General features: G+C 36.9%; 1 protein-coding gene across 1 annotated transcript; it reads right to left on the reverse strand.

The window, feature by feature from the left end:
- Positions 1-14,722: 14,722 nt before the first annotated feature.
- LOC122277032 (uncharacterized mitochondrial protein AtMg00860-like) lies at positions 14,723-15,265 on the reverse strand. Its single transcript, XM_043086916.1, has one exon. It carries the CDS (start codon positions 15,263-15,265, stop codon positions 14,723-14,725), a length of 543 nt encoding a protein of 180 aa, XP_042942850.1.
- Positions 15,266-25,482: the final 10,217 nt, after the last annotated feature.

Below are 25,482 nucleotides of genomic sequence, written 5' to 3' on the forward strand. Positions count from 1 at the left end.
GCTGAAACTAGTCCTTCCTCATGTTATATCCAACTCTCAAAGTGCATTTGTACCGGGTCGAGTCATTTCTGATAATATTCTTGTAGCCTATGAAATGATTGATTATTTAAGAAGAAAAATAGCTGGTAAAGAGGGATACATGTCCATCAAGTTAGATATAAGCAAAGCTTATGATAGGCTTGAATGGCATTATTTGGAGGCTGTTATGAAACATATGGGATTTGCTCATAGATGGATCCACTTAGTCATGCTTTGTGTCAAAACAGTCTCTTTTTCCATTCTCATTAATGGAGAACCAGTTGGCCCTATTTATCCTTCTCGTGGGATCAAACAAGGAGATCCACTATCTCCCTATTTGTTCTTATTGGGAACTGTGAGGGACTTATTTCTCTTTTGACTGAAGCAAGCTCCAGAAATTAGATTTCAGGCATTCGTGTATGCAGAGGGGCTCCTGTGGTGAATCAGTTGCTATTTGCAGATGATAGCATTCGTTTTTGCAAGGCCACTCTTCAAGAGAACATGGAGTTACAAAGAATCCTTGAAGATTATGAGAATGCATTAGGTCAAAGAATTAATAGAGGAAAGACTGCAATGGTTTTCAGTAACAATGTCCAATTAGAAGTTAAGCAACAAAGTCCTATCTTTGTGGGGAGTTCAAGCATACTAGAATTATGACAAATATCTAGGCCTACCGTCAATGGTAGGAAAAGATAAAAGAAGGGATTTTTTTGACATTAAGCACAAAGTATGGTCTAAGTTGCAGCAATGGAAGGAAAAGCTCTTATATCAAGGGGGAAAAGAAGTCTTAATTAAGGCAGTGGCTTTAGCTATTCCAACATATACTATGTCCTACTTTAAGCTGCCCAGCTCTTTGTGTCATGAAATAGATGGCCAAGTTTTGGTGGGGACAGAAAAAGGAAAAGAGAAAGATATATTGGGTGAGTTGGAAGAGGTTGTGTGAGACTAAAGGTGATGGGGGTATGGGATTTAGAGATTTAAGGATTTTCAATGAGGCCCTACTTGCAAAACAAGGATGGAGAATAATGCAGAATGAGGAAAGCCTACTTCACAAAGTTTTTAAGGCTAGATACTTCCCAAACTCGAATTTTCAGAATGCAAATCTTGGTCACAATCCATCCTTTGTGTGGAGGGGTATATGGTCAGTGAAAGAAAGCTTCTACAAGGTTGCAGGTGGAGGGTTGGGAATGGAAGAATGATAATGCTTTGGGATGACTATTGGGTGCCTAGTTTCAAAAGCTTACAACAGACAATGAGTAGAGGATAAGTTAATTGATCAACATTCAAGGTGGTGGGATATAAGCAAAGTCAGAAGTTTGTTGGCCCCCGAACTTGCTAAAGCAATTTTGAAAATTATTCTAAGTTTAGAAAACCATGAGGATAAGTTAATATGTGACATGGAGAGGAATGGTTGCTTTAGTGTTAAGAGTGCCTACAAAATTTTCAAAAGCTTGGCCACAACAACAGCAAAGGGAGAAAGCTCTAGGAGTAGAGAAGATAAAAAGCTATGGAAGGCCATTTGGAGTATGAAAGTGCCCCAGAAGGTTAAGATTTTTGCATGGAGAGCTTGCATTGAAGCCCTTCCAACCAGATGCAACTTGAAAATGAGAAAGGTAGTTGAAGATGTCACATGTCAATTGTGTTCTGCAAGTTGTGAAAACACTGCACATGCTCTTAAACAATGTCAGATGCTTACTGAAACCTATGATGGGAACCAAGGTGGAGCTATCCTTAAAGATCCCTTGTAAATTCCAGATGGGCCAATTATAAGATCAAGAGCCAAGAAGATTAAGGAAGCAATGCAAGGATTGGTGCAATCCACTTGGGATGAAGCTAGGAAGAGCCCAACACTCAAGATGGGCTTGAAGGAAAAAGAACCAGTTTTGATCCACTTGATACAAGCTATGGAAGACATGACTTAAAGATTGGGCCTATTGTTGTTAAGGCTTTCAATTTGTTTAACGGTATTTTATTATTAGTTTAGAAGAAGTGGGATTGAGAATGCTTGGCCCACGTATGTCTTATTTTTAATGGACTAGGGTTATTTTTGGGAAGGCCTTGTATTTTGGCCAAGGGTTTATTTGGAAAGTTATAATTTTATATCTCACTAGGGTTTCAGAAGTTACTGAAGCGCGGCGTATGTCACTGTTCACGCTACAGTGCCCGACGCATTGTTTACTTAGGGTTTTTGGGGATTGTCTATTTAAACCACTTGTAACCTCATTTGAGAGGCAGACTATATGGAATTGTCATTGAGAGTTGAGTTATCTCCTCTTGTTCTTCTTGAACTTCTAAACTTATCAAAGGTAGATCAAAACCTTTGTGGCGTTCTTCCTTTGTAATCTAGGTTCTTGAGATGGATTCTTCAATGGGTCTAGATTTTGATATGATCTAGGTTCTTGAATGAGTTCTCATCGGGTCTAGATTCTCCATCCATATACCTGAGTTTGGCTTTCTTGGAGTTGTTTTTCCAATATTGTTGTTGGTTCTCAAAGCAAGTCTATTGGGGTTCACATCATTTGGTATAAGAGCAAGGTTTCCAATCAGGTATAATTCTATCTTTTATCTATTGCATCTTTAATTCTAGGGTTTCATTATTCTAGGATTGCAAAAAAAAATGTGCAGAAATTCGTTTTTCCTAGGGCTGCCAGATTACTCTATCATTTTGGTTTCATGTTTATCAACATTGGGTGACTAAATTGCTTGTTTGAGGACTGCCAAAATTTGCAGCATCTATAGGGTTGGAAATTTCTTGGGTTTCTTGCATCTTTAAGTTTGTCAATTCCTTGGAGTGTCGTTTCATTGATTCTCTTCTATTTCCTTGTCAATTTTTATGTGTTTGAATTAAATTATTTGATTGTTACAATTGAATATTGCTGTTTGTGATTGAATCAGTGAGAAAAGAAAAGAAAAAGAAAAAGAAAAAGAAAAGAGAAGAAAAGAAAGGAAAAGAAAAGAAATGAAAGGAAATGAAAGGAAAAGAAAAGAAAAGAAAATTCGAAAAAAAAAAAAAAAGAAGTTTAGGAATCCGAGTTTTTTATTATTGAGTCTTATCATCAAAGGGGCTGCATATATCATTATAGTTGGTATATTGTCTTGTAATTAATCTTTTGCTCGTATCATTTCCTTGAGTCTTGTGTCATTTTATTCTTTCAGTATTTTCTCTTGTTAAGAGTTTCTTGGATCTAATTACTAGTTGGAATAAGACAAGATTGTATTGTCTTGATTTAGTTCAATTAGTTCTGAAAGAACTTGAGTGGAAAAACTCTTGAGGTAAAAGGCAAGAGAGTGTGAGATCATTATCAGAAAAAAATCCAATTAAGAGTGAAACACGAGTGAAGTGCTATTATTCGAGTGTAAACACGTAATGGAACGTGTGAGGTCTTTTCTACTAATAGTTTTTTTTGTGCAGCGCGTACGATGTCTCATAAAAGTGACTCATCACCAAAGGGGATGGCAGATAACTCCTTTATGTTGCAGGCAATGCAACAATAGTTTGAACGATTGAACATGATGTTAGGGGAAGTGAGAGATAGGATGGATCAACAAGATGAAGTAATTAAAAATTTACATGGTGGGAGTGATAGGAGGAGACGTGAACCTAGAAGAGAACATGAGTATGAAGATAAAGGAGATGGTGAGGATGAGGAATACCTAATTTCTGAAGTTGGGATGGGTAGGCATAGAGGAGTCAGGCGTGAAAGAGGATTTAGGGAAAACCCATGGGGTCGTGATGGAGTATATAGGGACCTTGAAAGCATCAAAATGAAAATACCATCTTTCCAAGGTAGAACTGACCCTGAAGCTTATTTAGAGTGGGAGAAGAAAATAGGGTTGATTTTTGATTGTCATAACTATTCAGAGGAGAAGAAAGTGAAGTTGGCAGCAATTGAGTTCACTGATTATGCTATTATTTGGTGGGATCAATTAGTGACCAATAGGAGGAGGAATTATGAGAGGTATGTCGAGACATGGGGAGAGTTGAAAGCTCTCATGAGGCGGAGATTTGTACCTAGCCACTACTATAGGGACCTCTACCAGAAATTACAAAGTCTTACACAGGGGTCTAGGAGTGTAGAGAACTACCATAAGGAGATGGAGGTGGCTATGATACGGGCGAATGTAGAGGAGGATAGGGAGGCCACTATGGCTAGATTTTTGTGTGGTTTGAATAGGGAGATAGCCAATGTGGTTGAGTTGTAACATTATGTAGAAATAGAAGACATGGTGCACATGGCTATGAAGGTGGAGAGGCAATTAAAGAGGAAATGGACATCAAGGTATACTTCAGTTTCTAGCATTCCTTGGAAACCAAAGTGGGAGAAAGATGATCAAGCTGTAACAAAGGCAAAGACAGAACCACCTAAAGGAAACGATGAAGGAACCAGCAACAAACCCAAGTTGGCATCCCAACCTTCTAGAAATAGAGATATTAAATGCTTTAAGTATTTGGGATCAGGGCGCATCGCTTCTCAATGTCCAAACAAACGTGTGATGATTATGCATGACAATGGGGAGGTGATGACTGCAAGTAAGGATGATCGTGATGAGATACCCGAGTTGGAGGATGCTAGTGATGATGATGGAGTAGAATACCCCATAACAGGTGAGTCTCTTGTTGCCAGGCGTGCTCTCAACACACAAATTAAGATGGATGAAGCAGAGCAACAAAGGGAGAACATTTTCCATACTAGATGCAACATCAATGGCAAGGTAAGTAGTATGATCATTGATGGGGGGAGTTGTACTAATGTTGCCAGCATTACATTAGTTGAGAAATTGAATTTACCTACCTTGAAACACTCTCGATCATACAAGTTGCAGTGGTTGAATGATTGTGAGGAGGTTAGATGAATAGACAAGTGTTAATTACTTTTTCCATTAGGAAGTATCAAGATGAAGTACTTTGTGATGTTGTGCCTATGTATACTGGCCATATATTGTTGGGGAGACCATAGCAGTATGATAGGAGAGTGATACATGATGGATTCAAAAACATGTACAGTTTTGTAAAGGAGGGCAAAATAACCAAGCTTGCTCCTTTAACTCCAAGACAGGTCTATGAGGACCAACTGAAACTGAAAAGTGAGGTTGCTCAAAAAAGAAAGAATGAAAATGAGAGTGATAAAAAAAGAAAGAGTGAAAATGAAATTGAGCAAAAAAGAAAAAGTGAAAAAGAAAAAGAGTCTGCTGAGAGAAATGGAAAGACAAAAGTGAGTTTCTATGTAAGAGAGTGTGAGGTTAAGAAAGCTTTCTTAGCATATCGCCCTATGATTTTTCTTATCTATAAAGAGTCTTATATTAATCTTGATGAAACTAACCAACCTCTTCCTAGTTTGGCTGTTTCTTTGTTACAGGAGTTTGAGGATGTATTCCCAGAGGAAATGCCTAATGAGTTGCCACCCATTAGAGGCATTGAGCACCAGATTGATTTTGTGCCCGGCGCTGCTATTCCAAACCGACCAGCTTATAGAAGTAATCCAGATGAGACAAAAGAGCTTCAAAGGCAAATTGAGGATTTGATGAGCAAGGGGTACGTGAGGGAGAGCATGAGCCCATGTGCACTACCAGTGCTTCTAGTGCCTAAGAAGGATGGGACGTGGCAGATGTGCATTGATTGCAGGGAGGTTAATAATATCACGGTAAAATATCGACATCCCATTCCTAGATTAGATGATATGCTCAATGAATTGCATGGCTCATGTATTTTCAGTAAAATTGATCTTAAAAGTGGGTACCATCAAATTAGAATGAAAGAGGGTGATGAATGGAAAATTACTTTTAAGACTAAGTATGAGCTTTATGATGGTTGGTTATGTCATTTGGACTTACAAATGCGCCCAGTACTTTCATGAGATTAATGAACCATGTCCTACGTGCGTTTATAGGCAAGTTTGTGGTTGTGTACTTTGATGATATCCTAGTGTACAACAAGGACTTAAATGAGCATATTGAGCATTTGAGATATGTGTTTAATGTGTTGAGATGTGAAAAGTTGTGTGCTAATTTCAAGAAATGTACCTTTTGCATGGAGGAAGTTGTTTTTCTTGGTTATGTTGTTAGTACAAAGGGTATTGAAATGGATGAAGAGAAAGTCAAGGCCATTAAAGAGTGGCCAACACCAAAGAGCGTCACTGAGGTAAGAAGCTTTCATGGTTTAGCTAGTTTTTATCGGCGTTTTGTTAAAGATTTTAGCATCATTGCTACAACACTCACTGAAGTCATTAAAAAGAATGTTGGGTTTCATTGGGGGGCTAATCAAGAGAATGGATTTGCCAGTATTAAAGAAAAGTTGTGCTCTACACCCGTGTTAGCATTACCAGATTTTAACAAAACTTTTGAGATTGAATGTGATGCCTCAGGAATAGGGATTAGAGCCGTTTTGATGCAGGATAGGCGGCCAATCACCTTCTTCAGTGAGAAGCTAAGTGGGGCATCCCTGAAGTACCCTACTTATGACAAAGAACTTTATGCTCTTGTTCGTGCATTAGAGACTTGGCAGCACTACTTGTGGCCTAGGGAATTTGTGATCCACACCGATCATGAATCGTTGAAACATCTCAAGGGTCAAGGTAAGTTGAATAAGAGGCATGCTAGATGGATGGAATACATTGAGACCTTTCCATATGTCATCTGTTACAAGCAAGGTAAGGAGAATATTGTTGCTGATACTTTATCCCGGAGGTAAGTACTTCTTACTTCTATGAGTGCTAAAATGCTTGGGTTTGAATATGTGAAAGATATGTATGCCGATGATGTTGACTTTTCTGATGTGTATATGGCATGTGATAAGGCGGCATTTGGTAAGTTTTACAAGCATGATGGTTACTTGTTTAAAGAAAATAAACTGTGTGTACCTAGTTGTTCTATGCGTGAGTTATTAGTGCGTGAGGCACATGGCGGGGGATTAATGAGACACTTTGGTGTTAAGAAAACCTTAGACATATTGCATGAATATTTCTTTTGGCCTAAGATGAAAAGAGACATCAATCGCATTTGTAGCAGGTGCATCACATGTAGAAAGGCCAAATCTAAGGTTTTGCCACATGGGTTATATACACCCTTACCCGTTCCTAGTGAGCCATGGGTAAACATATCTATAGACTTTGTTTTGGGGCTGCCTAGGACAAAAAGGTGTAGAGATTCTATTCTTGTGGTTGTGGATAGATTTAGCAAGATGGCACATTTCATTCCATGCCATAAAACAGATGATGCCACAAGCATAGCTGACTTGTTTTTCAGGGAGATAGTGCGACTCCATGGTGTGCCCAGGAGCATTGTTTCTGATAGGGATGTTAAATTTTTTAGCTACTTTTGAAAGGTGCTGTGGGGAAAATTAGGTACTAAACTCTTATTTTCCACTACTTGTCACCCACAGACTGATGATCAGACTGAAGTAGTTAATAGGACTTTAACTCAACTTTTATGCACTGTTGTTCATAAGAATTTAAAGACTTGGGAGGATTGTTTGTCATTTATAGAGTTTGCATATAATAGGACCATGCATACTACTACTTCATACTCTCCTTTTAAAATTGTTTATAGTTTTAATCCACTTACTCCTTTAGATTTGATGTCTTTACCTATTGATGGTAGGAGTAGCTTAGATGGACAAAAGAAGGCGGAGTTGGTGAAGTCACTCCATGAGAGGGTACGGCTTCAAATTGCCCAAAAGAATGAAAGGGTTGCTTCCCAAGCCAATAAAGGGCGACGACATGTCATCTTTGAACCAGGAGATTGGGTTTGGGTTCACATACGCAAAGAAAGATTTCCAGCCCATAGACAAACTAAGTTGCATCCTCGAGGAGATGAACCTTTCCAAATTCTTGAGAAAATTAATGACAATGCATATAAAGTGGACCTTCCAAGTGAATATAATGTTTCTGCTATCTTCAATGTTTCTGATCTTTCTCCTTTTGATATAGATGAAAATTCGAGGTCGAATCCTTTTGAGGAGAGGGGGAATGATGGGAACCAAGGTGGAGCTATCCTTAAAGATCCCTTGCAAATTCCAGATGGGCTAATTACAAGATCAAGAGCCAAGAAGATTAAGGAAGCAGTGCAAGGATTGGTGCAATCCACTTGGGATGAAGCTAGGAAGAGCCCAACACTCAAGATGGGCTTGAAGGAAAAAGAACCAGTTTTGATCCACTTGATACAAACTATGGAAGACATGACTTAAAGATTGGGCCTATTGTTGTTAAGGCTTTCAATTTGTTTAACGGTATTTTATTATTAGTTTAGAGGAAGTGGGCTTGAGGATGCTTGGCCCACTTATGTCTTATTTCTAAGGGACTAGGGTTATTTTTGGGAAAGCCTTGTATTTTGACCAAGGGTTTATTTGAAAAGTTATAATTTTATGTCTCACTAGGATTTCAGAAGTTACTGTAGCGCGGCATATGGCATTGTTCACATTACAGTACCCGACGCATTGTTTACTTGGGGTTTTTGGGGATTGTTTATTTAAACCACTTGTAACCTCATTTGAGAGGCAGACTATATGGAATTGTCATTGAGAGTTGAGTTATCTCCTCTTGTTTTTCTTGAACTTCTGAACTTATCAAAAGTAAATCAAAACTTTTGTGGCGTTCTTCCTTTGTAATCTAGGTTCTTGAGACGGGTTCTTCAATGGGTCTAGATTTTGATATAATCTAGGTTCTTGAACGAGTTCTCATCGGGTCTAGATTCTCCATCCATATACCTGAGTTTTGCTTTCTTGGGGTTATTTTTTCAGTATTGTTGTTGGGTCTCAAAGCAAGTCTATTGGGGTTCACATCAACCTGGGATCAACAGTTTCCTCAAGTTATGAATGCAGTACCACATGAGGATTTTAGAGAGATGGTAGCTCGAGTACAAGGCAACCACAATCAAGAAGAGCTGGAGCGTTATTTATGATAGCTTGGGCATGCTAGTATAGAAGAAATCAGTGGGTGTTTGAGAAAAAACAATTGAAATCGGCAGAGGTAGTCAACCATGCTCTTTGCTTGCTTAAGGCTTTTAAGGCAACTAAAGGCACTAGTTATAATGGCCTTAAGAGAGTGACTAAGTAGCAATTGCCTCCACAAGGAACCACAAAGCTTAATGTGGATGAAGCAATGTTTCATGTTGATGGCAGTGCAGGGGTTGGTCTTATTCTCAGAGATTGGGAAGGAAAGGTGATCAAGGCTGTAAGCAAAAAGGAGACAGTAGTGATGGAGCCTCTAGAGATTGAACTTATAGTTATACTCAGAGGCTTACAATTTTGTATCCCTCTTGGTTTGCAAGCTCTAATCATTTAGACAAATTAGTTGATTTTAACTCAAGAGCTATCAAAACCTAAGCTAGCCAATGCTATGTTTGGAAACGTTGTGATAGATATAAAGCAGCTGCAGACTAGAATACCAGGTTGCTCGATTGTGCATGTCAATAGGGAGGCAAATGAATCAGCACATAGACTAGCAAGGTTTGCAAGATCAATAATTAATACAAGTGTTTGGTGGGAGTCTGTTCCCCCTATTATTGAACAAGTCCAATGGACTGATTTAGCATTGTAATTCTGTTTTGATTATAAATGAAAGTGACTTTCCTATAAATAAATAAAAATAAAATAAAAAACCTAAATGCAGAAAATATTTTATTTACTAATCTTGGGAGTCTGTTCCCCCTATTATTGAACAAGTCCAATGGACTAATTTAGCATTGTAATTTTGTTTTGATTATAAATGAAAGTGACTTTCCTATAAAAAAAATAATAAATAAAAAAAAAAAAAAAAAAAGAAAACCTAAATGCAGAAAATATTTTATTTACTAATCTCTATAACTTTTCTTGAAAATATTTTCCAAACTTTTATACCACAAATTATGTTTCAAATTCTATGCCATAAATCATAAAAGTCTTTCATAAATCATTTTTTCTTTTGGTTCCACTACATACCTCATGAATGAGAAAAAATTTTAATAAAAACATTATTACTAAGGCATGACAAATACACCTTTATTGGAGAGAAAAATGGAACCAACATAAATGGCATATTGAAACAAATTGAAATTTAAACATTTGTACTCGAGTTTAATTTAAAAAGAATGCATAAACATTTATAAGATTTGATTTAAAACTTATACAAACAAAAGTTTGCCCTTCCCTTTGAATCATGTCTTATGCTTAGGGCACCTAAATCCTGTCATTGTTTCTTTCAAACTTCAATTGACACAATTCTTATATTTTCATTATAATCATTTCATTCCTTTCTCAAAAGGTACATAGCAAAATGAATTTGTATCTAGTTAATAACCATGCTACTAACTTGTTCATATCTCATTAATTTAATGAAAATAATACCTCTAAAATAAACCATTATGTACAAAACTAAAAAATTCATATAGTTTAATATGTAGTAATTAATTCAATCTTCTTAAATATTATACTTTTCTGACCCTTATCGCTATTCTCAATAATAATTGATGTTAAACTTAAAATAGATAAACTAGGGTCTAAAATTCTTAGTGTAAATTTGACATGCTCATATTTCTCTATATTAAAGTCCATTCTATACATAAAACTTGTAATAATATTCATATATTTACTATAAGCATTTTGATCACATTAATACTTTGAGTTCGACACTCATAAACAATAATAGAATTTAAATCATTATGGATGAACTAATAGTGTCATCGAGATCCCTCCTTTGGAAGTGAATCCCAACACACAGAATGTTGCCTCCAATTTTAATTTTGGAATTTAAATCATGCATTATCAAGAATTTAAACTAATATGAATGAATTAATAGTTTCATCGAGATCCATCCTTTGGGAATGAATCCCAACACAAAATGTTCCCTCCAATTTTAAATTTTGTGGATGAACTAGTTATATCATCAGAATTCTCCTTTGGGAGTAAATTTTAACACACAAAGTGTTCCCTCCAATTTTAAATTCTGTGGATGAAATAGTTGTATCATCAGAATTATCTTTTGAGAGTAAATTCTGACATACAAAGTGTTTCCTCCAATATTAAATTTTGTGGATAAACTAGCTATATCATCATAATTCTCATTTATGAGTAAACTCTGACATATAAAGTGCTCCCTCCAATATTAAATTATGTGGATAAACTAGCTATATCATCATAATTCTCCTTTGAGAGTAAACTCTAATATACAAGGTGTTTCCTCTAACCTTTCTTTGATGGATGAACTAGTAATGTCATCAAAACTCTCATTTAGGAGTAGATCTTAACATACAAAATGTTCACTCCAACCTTAATTTGATAAATAAACTTGTAGTGTCATCAAGACCCTCCTTTGGGAGTAGATCTTAACACATAAAATTGTTTACTCCATCATATCCACTTTACTACGGAATTTAAAGAGTTTTTATCAAAATTTAAGAAAATCTTGTACCTTTGGGCAATCAATCTTTCTTTAATTTTGATATAAATCATTTGCCCCATATTAGATAAAAAATATATATATTGCATGATAATAAGAGCCAAAATAAACAATTCATTCATGTATTTAATAATAATAACATGTACATTAGATTTAATGCAAGTAAATAATAACATGCATATAAATTTAATAAAATTTTCATACATGAACATAACAATAATAACATGTATAAAACATTTAATAAAGTTGAATACATGTATTTAACAATAATAACATGAATAAAATTTAATTTTTTTTTCAATGAATAAATAATATTAAAATAATAATATAATATTATTTTATATTCTAACCGGTCCGGGTATAGACCGGACCAGTTTAGTGACCCGGGCTAAAAACCCAGTTCAAGAACAAGCAAAGTTCTGTTCAATCAACAGTAATGGGTCGAGCCTGTAGAGTAGGCCCGATTCTTTTTTTTTTAATTATTATTTTCGGGCTGGGCCACAGAAGTGGCCCGTTACTTTTCTCTTGGGCTAGGCCAAAACCCACGGCTCGGGCCACAACCATTAAAGATATAATTTTCAAAAGCAAAGAAAAAGATTAAATCTTGCCCATAGCCCAACCCTTAGCCTTTAAAAAAAAAAAACCCTAGATGTTTTTTTTCTGAAGTTCATCTCCTTTCCTCAGAGGCAACACCACACTAGTCACCATTACAACACATGGTGCCTTCAGTTTGGCCACAACAATGGATGACGCCAACGAGGAGAAGATGGAATGGCTTCCCCAGCCTCCTTGTTAGGGATCATCCCTAAATACTAAACCCTCTCCTTGGGGTTCACAGATTGCACCCAAGAAGCCAAAGTGCATAAGCACCGAAAATAAGAACAAGAGTAACATAGCCATCATCTAGGGATTTTGTCCCAAAAAAATGTAAAAGAAATGACTTAAGGGTCCTATTTATAGAGATTACAAAGTGGAAACTCCCAAAAGGTCCAGTGGAAAATAACTAAAATTAAAAAATAATTAAAAATAAATGAAAGAAATAAAATAGACTTGCATAAACCATGATGATCGTGGCATGCAATGGCCCATGGATGGCCTAGTGTGAATCATGGCCCACGGCTAGGCTGGTCTAGCTCATGGCTGCTAGTAGTCACGGCATGGTGCTGTGCATAGCTTGCTGACTCATGGTAGTGTGCCATGCATTTAACTGCTGGTTGGCACAGCATGGTGCCATGCGTTGATGCTGAATGGCCTAGGCAGGTGGCCTGGGCTTTGATTATGCATGGCCCAGGTGGGTGGCCTGGCCGTTGGTGCTACAAGGCGTGTGCTGGATGGCATGCCACTAGCCTCGCTGCTGAGTGTCAAGGGCGTTTCATGGCTTGTCAAGGGCAATGTCAATGCATGGTCCGGGGCCACTATCCTTGGGGTTCTGACATTCCTCATCTCTTCAAGCACATCCTTACCCTCAAAGATCAACTGTGGATACCTCGCCACCATGTTATCATAATCCACCCAAGTGGCTTCCTCTCTCAGCACCCCTTGCCATTGGATCAACATTTAACATACTTTTCTTCTATTCCTTCCTCGTATCACCACCCTATATTCAAGCACCACCCTAGGTTGCAAAAGCATCCTACCCTCCTCATCAAAGCCAGGAAGCTCCTCTACTATAAGGCTCGGATCTCCAATCCTCTTCTTCAACACGGATACATGGAAGACCGAATGTAATCTTGATGATGGAGGAAGCTCCAATCTATAGGCCACGCTCCCCAATCTCTCCAATACCCTAAAAGGTCCATAGTACCTCTTGGAAAGCTTCAAACTAAGCTTTTTCTCAACATCTTTTGCCCGTATGGTTGTAACTTCAAATAAACATAATCCCCTACCTCAAAAACAACCACATGCCTTCCTTCATTATAGTACTTTTTCATTATTTCTTGACCTGTCTTAAGCTCCTTCTTTACCTTCACTTGGACCTCATCCCTAGTAATCAATTCCCTCTCCACCTCATCATTCTTGGCCGTACCCTTTTCATAATTCGCTAAGGTAGGTGGAGGTCTTCCATATACCACTTCGAACGGACTTCTTTGAATGGAAGCATGAAATGAAGTATTATACCAATACTCGGTCCATGCAAGATAGTCCTCTCATTTCATTTGTTCTTCATGGCAATAACATCTCAAATATTATTCAAGTGTCATATTAACCACCTTAGTTTTCCCATCGGTTTGAGGATGGTAAGAGGAACTTGCCCTTAACTTGCTTCCTTGTAACTCAAAAAGTTCCTTACAAAATGTGCTCACCAACACCCTATACCTATACGTCACTATGCTCTTGGAAAATCCATGAAGTTTCACCACATTGTCAATAAAGACTTTGGCCACAATCTTGGCTGTGTAAGGATGTTTAAGAGGAATGAAGTGTGCATATTTATTAAGTCGATCAACAACCACCAAGATCACCTCATGACCCCTACTAGTCGGCAATCCCTCCACAAAGTCCATTATCAAGTCCTCCCAAATCTTGTTTGGAATTGGTAATGGTTGCAACAACCTAGATGGTGGTCTCGTGTCATATTTGGATTTTTGGCACACATCACATTCGACTACCAACTTCTTCACGGCCTTTTTAAGTCTTCTCAATAGAAGAAATGTTTCACTCGTATATAGGTTCTCAACCAACCCGAGTGCCCACCTTCTTTGCTATTATGAAAATGATCAAGGATCTTTCTTCTCAAATTCGGCACATTTGGTACATAAACATAATCCTTATAATAGATAAGGCCATCTCTCACCTTGAAGCCCACTACTACTCCTCCTTTAGCTTCTAATAATTCAATGATCTCCAAGGCTCGAGCATCAATAAGTGTAGCTTCCTGGATTTTATCTCATACTCTCAATTCGGCTCCACTCAAGGCCATCATAGTGGAATCATCTTCTTTACGTACAATCCACAAAAGTGAACTCCCCTCGCCTACTCAATGCATTTGCCACCTTATTCTCATTACCCGATTGGTCGATGATATCATATTCCAAACCAAGAAGCTTCGCAAGGAATTTTTGTTGTTCGGGAGTCACGATCTTTTGTTCCAAAAGGTGCCTCAAGGCTTGTTGGTCAGTCACAATAGTAAACTTGCGGCCCAAAAGATAAGGCCACCACACCTTCACCACATGCATAACCACCAATATCTCTCTAGCATAGGTGCTCCACGACTTCTTCATTGGCCTAAGAGCTTTGGAAATAAAAGCCAAGGGACTCCTCTCTTAAACCAAAACAGCCCTTATACCTTCACAACTTGCATCCGTGTACGCTTCAAAGGGCTTCTCAAAATTTGGCTAAGCAAGAACAAGTGTATTTGTCATGGCTCTCTTCAAGTCTTCAAATGCCTCTCTTGCTTCTTGAGTCCATTCAAAGTTGTCTTTCTTGAGTAGGGAATTAAGTGCTTTAGCCATAAGCTCATAATTCTTCACAAATCTTCTATAATACCTCGTCAAACACAAGAATCCCCTCAAAGCCGACTCATCTTTGGGCAATGGCCAATTAACCATTGCTTCAATCTTCCGTTGGTCTACTTTAACCCCTTCACCCGAAATGAAATGCCCCAAGTACTCAAGCTCTTTTTCAATATAGGTGCATTTAGAAACCTTTATGAAAAAATGGTAATCTTCTAATATTCTCATCACAACACTTAAATGCTCCTTGTGTGCTTCCACGGATTTAGAATAAACCAAAATGTCATCAAAAAATATAAGCACAAACCTTCTCAAAAGTAGCTTGAATATGATATTCATAGCGACTTGAAACATAGAAGGAGCATTACATAGCCCAAACAGCATCACTAGATACTCATAATACCTGGAATGAGTCCTAAACGCCATCTTATGCACATCATCATCTTTCATTCTTATTTGGTGGTACCCAAACCTTAAATCAAGTTTAGAAAATACGCTTGCCCCATGCAGCTCATCAAGTATTTCATCAACCCTAGGGATAGGGAACCATCTTTGACTGTTGGCTCATTCAAGAGTCGATAGTCTGTGCAAAATTTCCAAGTCTCATCCTTCTTTCTCACCAATAATACCGGTGAAGAAAAAGGACTAGTACTAGGCCTTATCAAACCACCTTTCAACATGTCATCAACTTGTCTCTCTATGTTTTCTTTTTGGAAATAGGCATACCGGTATAGAGGCACATTCATAGGCTTGCTTTCATCAATCAACACAATTCAATGATCGAAATGCCTAGTAGGTGGCAATGTAGTAGGCACCTCTAGAACCCCCCAATGGTCCATCAAGACCTCTTGAATGTCCACGGGCATCAATGATAAGTCATCTTGTGCGCTTCTCTCTTCTATCTTCTCAACCTCAAAAACTGACTCCAATTTGGCTAGAACAATAACGAGACAATGAGCTCCACCCTTGCACAGTTTCTCAAACATGATAGCTTCACAAGACTTTCACCTCCTTGGTTGTCAAAGTTGTCCATACTCTTTTCTTAGACCCGGGTCTAAACTCCATGGTCATTTTGTGATAGTCATGAACTACTTTTCCAACCCCTCTAAGCCATAGGTTGTCCAACACTACATCAAGTCCCACTAGTGAAAGGACATGCAAATCGGCAACCAGCCTTACTCCTTGGATGTTCATCTTAACTTCCCTCACATGCCCTTCATATTTTAACTTGTCCCTATTGGCAACTTTGACTTCAAATGGCTCTATCACACTTGGCTTCAATCCAACCTTAGTGACAATGTTGGAATTGATGAAATTATGGGTTGAGCCACTATCCACTAATAACGTAACCTCAAACTTTCCAATCTATGCTATAACTCCTATGGAAGTGGGTTTTTGAACTCCTGACAAGGCATTGAGAGATAACTCGATTTCTTCATCTTCCTCACTAGGTTTAGCCTTCTCTTGTTCGAATTCATGAGTTGAGGACTCATCATGATCATCCTCCTCAATCATCACATAAGCCTTACCCGATCTACACCTTGAGAGCTTTTTAATTTCATACAACTTGGGCTTAGAAGCCCCTCCCTTAGCCTCTTTACCTGTCCAATGATTTTTGGTTTGCAAGGTTTTGGTGAACTTGCTCCCTATATCCCCACATTGACATTTCTCAAAAGAGGTACTATCTTCCAAGATCTCCGCCATTCTCATTACTTCTTGGATTCTTATGGGTTGCTTCAATTTGATTTCTTTGGCTAACCAAGGATTCAATCCATCTATAAACGTGTCCACAAGGGCCTCCTCAAACCAACCTCTCACAAGTGTTTGAAGTTGTCGGAATTCTTCAATGTATGTTTGCACCTTCCCTTCTTGCCTCAACTTGGAAAGTTGGTCATGATGGTTAATGTTAGGGCATGGCCAGAATTGCATAAGGAATTATTTCTCAAGAGCTGTCCACCCCATCCTTTTCCTTCTCGTATTGATCCATTATCCATCTCCACCACTTACTCACCTTGCTATGTAGATAGAAGAAAGCCGTTAACACTCTCTCGTGTCTAGGAACTTCATATGCACGGAAGTAGTGATCCACCTTGTCAAGCCACTCGTATGGATCCCCCCATTGAACTTAGAGAAGTCCACCTTTGGTCTCTTTGGTCCCCGGTCATAAGTCTGGTTTCCTCTTCTATCCTCATAATGGTCATCTTCATATCTTCGGCCATGATGGCCTCTTCTTCTCTCATAATGATCTCCACTACTTTAAGGCCTCTCATGTCATGCTCACACTCGGCCTCTTAGTCTACTTTTCCTTGTGGTCATTCAAACCTTACACCTTGATACTCCTCTCTCAAAGTAGGAGTTCTAGTCCGTGCATCCTCATTGCGGATCCATCTCTCCACAACCACTCGATCATTTTCAACTCTTCCACCTCTTCTAAAGTTATGCCTTGGTGGTTCATTCATGGAACCCATCACACTTGCCTCCACTCCATCTTCAAAGGCTTCTTGTCTTGGATCATTCGAACTACAGGGTGGCCCTTGACCACGACCTTCAACAAGTCTTCGCTCAAGCCTCTCAAGGCTTGCATTGGTCTTATGCTTCATGGCCTCCATGGCCCTTCTATTCTGCTCACTATCACGAGTGATGACATTCAAAGTCATCCTCAATTCGGTCAATGTAGTGGTGACCTCATTGAAGATGTTATGAATCCCTATGTTACTCCCTTCAAGTACCTCAAGACATTCCCAGTTGGAACCCTTGTGCCCCTCGGCCTCTAGGTTGCTTCTGGACATGACGAATGCAAACTCTTGACTTGAACAACTTGAAAACTGCACTTGTAAATTGAAATTTTTTGTTTGGAGTAGCTTGGGCAGCAACTTAAACTCTCTTGGATCATTCGAACTACGGGGTGGCCCTTGACCACGACCTTTAACAAGTCTTTGCTCAAGCTTATCAAGGCTTGCATTGGTCTCACGCTTCATGGACTCCATAGCCCTTTTATTCTCCTCACTATCACGAGTGATGTCATTCAGAGCCATCCTCAATTTGCCCAATGTAGTGGTGACCTCATTGAAGACGTTATGAATCCCAGTGTTACTCCCTTCAAGTACCTCAAGACGTTCCTAGTTGAAACCCTTGTGCCCCTCGACCTCTAGGTTGCTTATGGACATGGCGATTGCAAACTCTTGACTTGAACATCTTACAAACTAAAAGTTTCTATTTAGAGTAGCTTGGGCAGCAACTTGAACTCTCTTGGGTGATGAAACAAGCCTCAAAAGTCCAACCTTGAGCTGTCCACCTTCGTGGGTGGACAATCCCTCTTGTACAAGCTCAAAGGTCCAACCACGAGTCCTCCACCTTCAAGGGTGGTTGATCCCTATAACTTATCTGCTACTTCCTCTACCTCAACCCCCAAACTTTGTTTTCAAGTTCACAATATAAAATAACAACGGAATCCACAAAGAATTACCCCCACCAATGCACAAAGTTTCAAGTTAACGCGTTATTTACCTCGTGGAGAAGTAAGAACTTTTTAAATCAACAAGCAAGGAAGCTCTCAATGAAAGTACCAATTAATGTTAAGGACCTCGGTCTAGTCCCTAAACACTAAGCCCTCTCGCCTTGGTTCTCCTTATGATGACCGAAGATGCTAGCCCTCTTGCTTAGTCATGATCAAATCCTGGCAATGATGGGTCCCTATTCACGTATTGCAAGATAGTGATCCTCTCCTTGGAATTCACGAATTGCACCCAAGTAGCCCAAGTGCATAAGCACCGAAAATAAGAACAAGAACAAGAAAGCCGTCCTTTAGGGATTTTGTCCTAAAAAAATTAAAAAAAAAAATGACTAAGGGTCTTATTTACAGAGATTACAAAGTGGAAACCCCCAAAAGATCTTTTGAAAAATAACTAAAATAAAAAAAATAAATTAAAGCAATAAAATAGACTTGCATAGACTATGATGGTCGCGGCATGCAATGGCCCATGGATGGTCTAATTTGAATCATGGCCCATGGATGGTCTAATGTGAATCATGGCCCACGGCTGGGCTAGTCTGGCTCATGGCTGTTGGTGGGCACGGTATGGTGTAGTGCACTAATGCTACATGACCCAAGCAGGTGGCCTAGGCATTGACTCCGCATGGCTCAAGTGGATAGCCCGGACATCAGTACTGCAAGGCACAAGATGGAGTCGTGCATTGGATGGCATGCCTATGAGGCAGGCCACTATCCTCGCTACTGAGTGTCAAAGGCGTGTCATGGCTTGTCAAGGGCAATGTCGATGCATGGCCCGGAGCCATTTTCCTTAGGTTCTTACACTCCTCCCACTACTAATGTCTACCTCAATCCACGGTTACCATTATTTTTCTTTTATCGATTTACAAAACCTCTACACTGCGGTTACTGTGGCTTTTAGAGCCCCCTACATCACCATTATAAAGTTGTCGGCAAGGAGGCTGATAACATAAGAATTTGAAAATCATGGGGAGGAATTGCAGTTAAATAAAAATGTAAAAATCATTGAATTGGATTGAAATAGTATCATAAGAGTTGGGTTATAATGGTTTAGAACTTATATCATGTTTTTATTAATGTAGTCTTAATGATTTATGTTGAGTTATGAATTGATTTCAGGCATATACATGTATGGGTAATCAAATTAAAGTAATACTTTATAACCAAAATGAAAGAAAGTTGAATCCTATAATAGTTTTTTGATATATTATCATTATTGATTACTAAGAGAGATTCAAATGATGTAAAATGTATTGTTTCTATTTTGAATTTGAGAAAATTGAAATGTCAAATTTCTTATGGTTGGCAAAATCAGTGGGAGTATGGAAACTAGAGATATAATTGTCGTGAAGTGCATTCTTGTAGTTTCCTTTTATGATTATTTTAATGATAACGTGGAACAACAAACAAATTATCATTAACCTCATCAAAGAAACACTACTGAATAATTGGTCATAGAGACATCAGAACAAGTAATAATCTCATGTAGTCTTCTTACTTTGCTATTTGATTAAGCTAAGTTGTGTATTTTCAAGATTTGAATATAATATAGAAATAAATAAAAGTTTACATATATTTTCATAATTTATAGAAATAGATGATTCTATAACAGATCAATCCATAAAAGAGTGATTGAAATCTATGGATCAATGTAAAGTCTATAATTTCATCTAAATTATCTAAAATGTATGAAAAGTTGAATAGAAATGGGTCTTAGAGACAAAATCCTTTAACGGCAATGTTGAACGATATAAAATTAAACTTGTAATTAATTATTTTAATAAGAAATAACCATTGATCAGAGAAATTTTCTATTGAACTTGAAAGAACTCATTGAGGATCACTAAGATATTAGTAACATATTATGGTCTAAAATTACATCAAATAGATGTGAAAAGTAAAGTGAAAGCATGAAGTTTACAAGAAACGAATAAAATGATTACTTATAAAAGGTAACGGATTTATTGAAAATTGGTATATGAAATTTGATAATATCAATACTATTTTGGATTAAGAAAAATATTTATTGTTAATGTATATACCCGTAAGTTAGTGGGAGTATATTTGCATTTTTTGGTTATGCATGTCTATGACTTTTGGCAAGTATGAATTATGGTTTGTAGTATGGCATTAAAGTTATGTATGTAAATAACTTTAAAAATGAAATTTATGAATAAGCCATCATTCGTAATTGGGATTGAATTTAATACCAAGATGATGACTGTTAGGATTGTCTCAGTATAGTTGCATAAGGTTTTGGAAGATTTTACATGAAGAATTGTTGTTCAATAGATACTTTAAAAATAAATTTGAAATGCTCAGTATTTTACAGTGTCTCAAAATTTACTAGGCTGTTAAAGAAATTTTATATATGATTGTTATGAGGAATTTGATAATTGCACAAACTTGTATAAGGTTGAATATCAGTCTTTTAGTCGGCATCCTTGGTTGTTGCCAAAGTAACCCAATGATGTTTGATCCAAAAACGGAGAAAAGAGTGCAAGGTTATTTGCAAGAAATTAAAGAATATATTGTTGCCTTAAGAAGAATTGATACTCTTAAGGTAACTAGATATTCAGACCCTATTTTATGGAATCACTCTAATGATGAAAAATATAATTATGGTTATGTATTTTGTCATATAGTAAAGTTATTTTATGAAAAAGTATGAGGCAAATCTCTTACTGTTTTATGTGCAATAGGGACTAAGTTTGTTGTTTGCTTTGAGGCCACAATGAATAGTATCTAGCTGAGGAAATTTATTTTAGGATTTGGAATTGTCGACTTATAGCCAAGTCACTAAGAATGTGTGGCAATAATTCCTCAAAGTAGCTTTTTGTCCGAATTATGAGTATTTAATGAAATTTTAAATACCTAAGTGTTATGGAGAAAGTACATAAACAAATATGTCCATATCAATAGTGTGTTAATGATAATAATTTAAAGAACATGTTGAAAAGATGGGTTCTATACTTATACCCATAATGTGAACATGTTACAGAAATTATTGATATGCCAAGTATTTTGTTACTAGACATTGAAAAATATCTATTATGGTTGTTTCTATTTTCTTATCTTTCTACTTTATAAGTACATTAAATGATGTGGATGAATGACAATAAGATAATATCTACAATAAACATGAATTGGAATCCAAGGCATCAATGTATTAGTCTTAATTGTTCCAATTAAAGATCGTGTTAAATTAGTCACTGGTCATATGTTAGTTATATAATAAAGGACCATTATGACTCGCATTGGTAGCTAATTTGACATTGATATTACGGAATTCATATAATGTATTTTGAACTAAGAAAGTTTTCTAGAAATGAACTTGCACAATATGATCAATTTTCTATAATAAACCCGTAAATGGAAAATGTTATTTTATAGATGTATTGGCCAAGTAGAAGAATGTAGGAGTTTTATTTAAACTCTATATCCCACACACATATCTAATGAATTTAGATTAGCTCAATCTTATTACTTAATTTATTGAGTTACAGTGGGACTAGAATACCTCTATATTCAATCATAATGAGATACAAAGTCTTTAGATTTTATGATACCTGAAAATCTATAAATAGTACTGAAGGGTTAAAGGGTTCTCACTTACAACATCATTCTGTCTCTAGCCATCGAGAGACATTTGAATGTAAAGTTGTTAGGCTGATCTTTTTCTTGTAGTCAATTGAAATTCTCTATCAAACAGATAGAGAAATATACATATTTAATTATCATTATTTTTATTATTGTGAATCATAAAAAATCAAAGATCTAATTATTAATATTTATATTAAAATATTTAACATCTTCAATCATTAGAAGTTGAATTCTACAAGAAAATAACATGATGCATGGCTTCTTGAAGTAAATTTTCCATTTCAACAAAATTTTCCATTTCAATCTCTGATCACCTTGGATTTGAAAATGAAGGTAGATGTCCTGTTAATGATAAGCCAAAGCCGGTGGAATATGATTGCTACGATTGATAGTTTTGACATTTTTACATCCAAACCCATTTCTTTGGTTGTTTTTTTTTTTTTTTTCCCCAAGAAACTATCCATCCCAACTAACACTTTGAAAACTTCTTTGACGCGTGTATGGAGTAATTATCGAGACACTTCATTCTAATTTGTGTTCTAATTTGTGCTCATCAAATTAGAGGAATGAAGTTGGGTGCTCATCAATCTCATAAATCACATTAAAATTATATCAATTTATAAAATTATTTTATAACTAAAATATTTCTCTTGAATAAATAACAAACTATCTCGAATTTACTAATCAAAGAGAAGTTTCCTGAATATCCCACGAGATTTCTACTTTTCTCTTGCAAATTCGATAAATATTTTTCAAATTATTTTTAAATTTTCATGACAATGGCACTCCTAAAAGTCAAAACCAAGATTAAGACAAGTAATAAATAAAAATAAAATAGATTGAACCCACACGCAAACTTAAATATGGTCCTAATCATGTCTTATTATGTCCATCACTCAAAGATAAAGAAGAAACCAGGGGCCACAGGACATGACTCTCCCCTAACCACTTCACTGCCAAGCTTGGGACACCTGTAAGATAATGAGTTGCTAACATGTGGACATGGCCCTCCAATGGATGAGGTACCTTTGTGCCTGTCACTGCTAACCTTAAAAGAGATATCCTTATTTCAGAAATGCTATTGCTCTCCAGAGTTGGGCCCAATTGGGTTCCGATAATTATAAAAAATAAATAAATAAATAAATAAGAGATATCCTTTTTAGTAATGTTGAGATATTTAAAAATATAAAAAATAAATAGAAATAAACTTACATTTTTGCTCTTGTCGGGAGCCTTCTCGTGTAGCACGGCTCATCCTTATTTTTCTATCTTGATCTTGATGTTTTTTAGATTAGACTAAATAGGCATTTTAACGGGTGGAAAAATAATAGAATTAGTCAATACCTTGCACTAATATTTGATATCTACTTCCTTTATATGATAATGCTTATAGGTCATTATTCAATGGATTCCTTTTACTTTTCTCAAGCTACTTAGGACATTAAAATATTAGATCTAAGTTGGCAAAAGTGTAGGCACTTCAATAGAGAATGGCTTTTGCAAGGAACAATATCATTGATTATCACTTTCTCGATGCAGCTTCATAACTGCAATGATTATGCTTCGTTGATCCGTGGCCAAAAGATCCGCGTGGACAAAGTTCAATTCGAACGAGATATTCTAATAATATTTTATTTAATTTTTAACTTTTATCTAAAATTATCTCATTTCATTTTACTATCTAAACAACCCCTCATGAGAGGGCCCGGTCCAAACATGCAGGAGCCTCCCAACGGCTCGGGAAGAACCATTGACCCATGTAAATCAAGTATAACTATCCGAACTAAGATGAGACATTATAGGGAAAGTGCAGGAAGTCAGGCCAAAGGAAGGAGAATGAAGTACGCCAAGAGAAAGGGACTAGACTCAAAACAGTACCAGGAGAGCACGCTGCATTACATGAGTTCACTACACAATCACACCGCATTAATGACTAATCCCAAAGAGTCATGCTGCATTAAAGACAGTATGGCTAAGGGAGTTCCAAGAGGACTTCCTTTTTCCCCAAGGCCGTAAGGTATGGCTATCTAACCCTTTGGGCTGGATGTATAAGGCCTCTCGACCTTCAAGTAAAAGGATGGGCTTTCTCTCCAATCAAATCTTCCCGCTAAAACTCTGCATTCACTTTCTTCTTTTACTCCTTAGTAAGCTTTATTGACTTAGCATCGGAGGCTACCCAGGCCATCTCAGGCCATCTCAGGGCCACTCTTCCCGATCATTTCTTCGTTGTTGCAGGCCCTGTAAGCAGAAAACTTGAACCGTTGAGAGCTCGGCCCAAAGATGTATGAGACACGTCGTTAACACATGTTATACTTCAGGATGAAGAAAATGGTGCTTTTTAGAGTTAGATTGATTAATATATTTTAATCTTAACATTGTTCTGAACAGAAAATACTTGCTTAAGTATAAATAATATTGAGCATTGTCACTATATATTCAACATGTTGATTAATTGTCAGCCTACTAATTAGGGATGAAATTGTGCCATAGTTCGAATCTCAATTGCTACATTTCTACATGCCACTTGAGGATAGGAACTCTAGCCGTTGGCCGGTCAGAAAGCAAAGCTTTGCATCCTTTGATAAACTAAAAACATTTTAAATGTGTTCTTTGCAAATTGAAAAGTGTGAACGCGGCTTGGAGATAGGAACTCTACCTGCTGTGCCATTTAGCAGGCTTTGCATCTTTTTGTAAATGAAGATATTTTAAATGTGTTTTATGCGCGCAAATTCAAAAATTGTGCGCGCTGAAAAGAAAATTTACGTGAATCGAGGTTGTTGTATCTTATGAGTAGACTATCAAGAAACCTGATACATGTTGTAATTAAGAGGATGTGGAATTCTACTCTAAAGAAAACATCCATCATAATACACATCAACACCGAAATATTTCTTTCGAAATTATTCTTGTTATTTTATTTATTCTCTATCTTACAAAGTATATGCACATGTTATTTATATCTCTACTCTATTTGCAGTCAACCCCCTTTGGATCATTACATGCCTCAATAAAAAAGGGTTTCTTTTATTTCAAAGCTCAAATATATATATAACTAGCTCTTCCACAAGCAACTACATATTAGAAAGGGTGGTTGATGGCAAAAATTAAAATGGACAAGGAAAAAACCAAGATATATAGACTTTTCTAATGAGAAAACATCTATAAAGTTTTTCACTCAAAAGATCCTCTTATTGATGAAGACATAATGTTGATCCATCTATTCAAATATCAGTACTAGTACAAAATTAATGCTAGTAATATAATTTTAGGGAAAACAAAAAATTACTACTGACAGAACTATGTTTACAAATTAAAGAGCCAACTCGTTGAGGTTGAAAGGGCCTGAATTCCAGGGGACAAGAAGTTAATTCCAAAGGTTGTTCGAGCTAATCCATACTTTTCTTACCTACCAGTACTAAACCCACAACTTCACGTAACCTTTTGCTAATTCCCTCTTCAATTTACTAATTCCAAATGCCACCAAAACTAAATACAATCGTATAAGAAACAAAGGCAAATCAAAGAGAAG

This window comes from Carya illinoinensis, chromosome 9 (assembly GCF_018687715.1).
Source record: "Carya illinoinensis cultivar Pawnee chromosome 9, C.illinoinensisPawnee_v1, whole genome shotgun sequence".
Taxonomy (NCBI): Eukaryota; Viridiplantae; Streptophyta; class Magnoliopsida; order Fagales; family Juglandaceae; genus Carya; species Carya illinoinensis.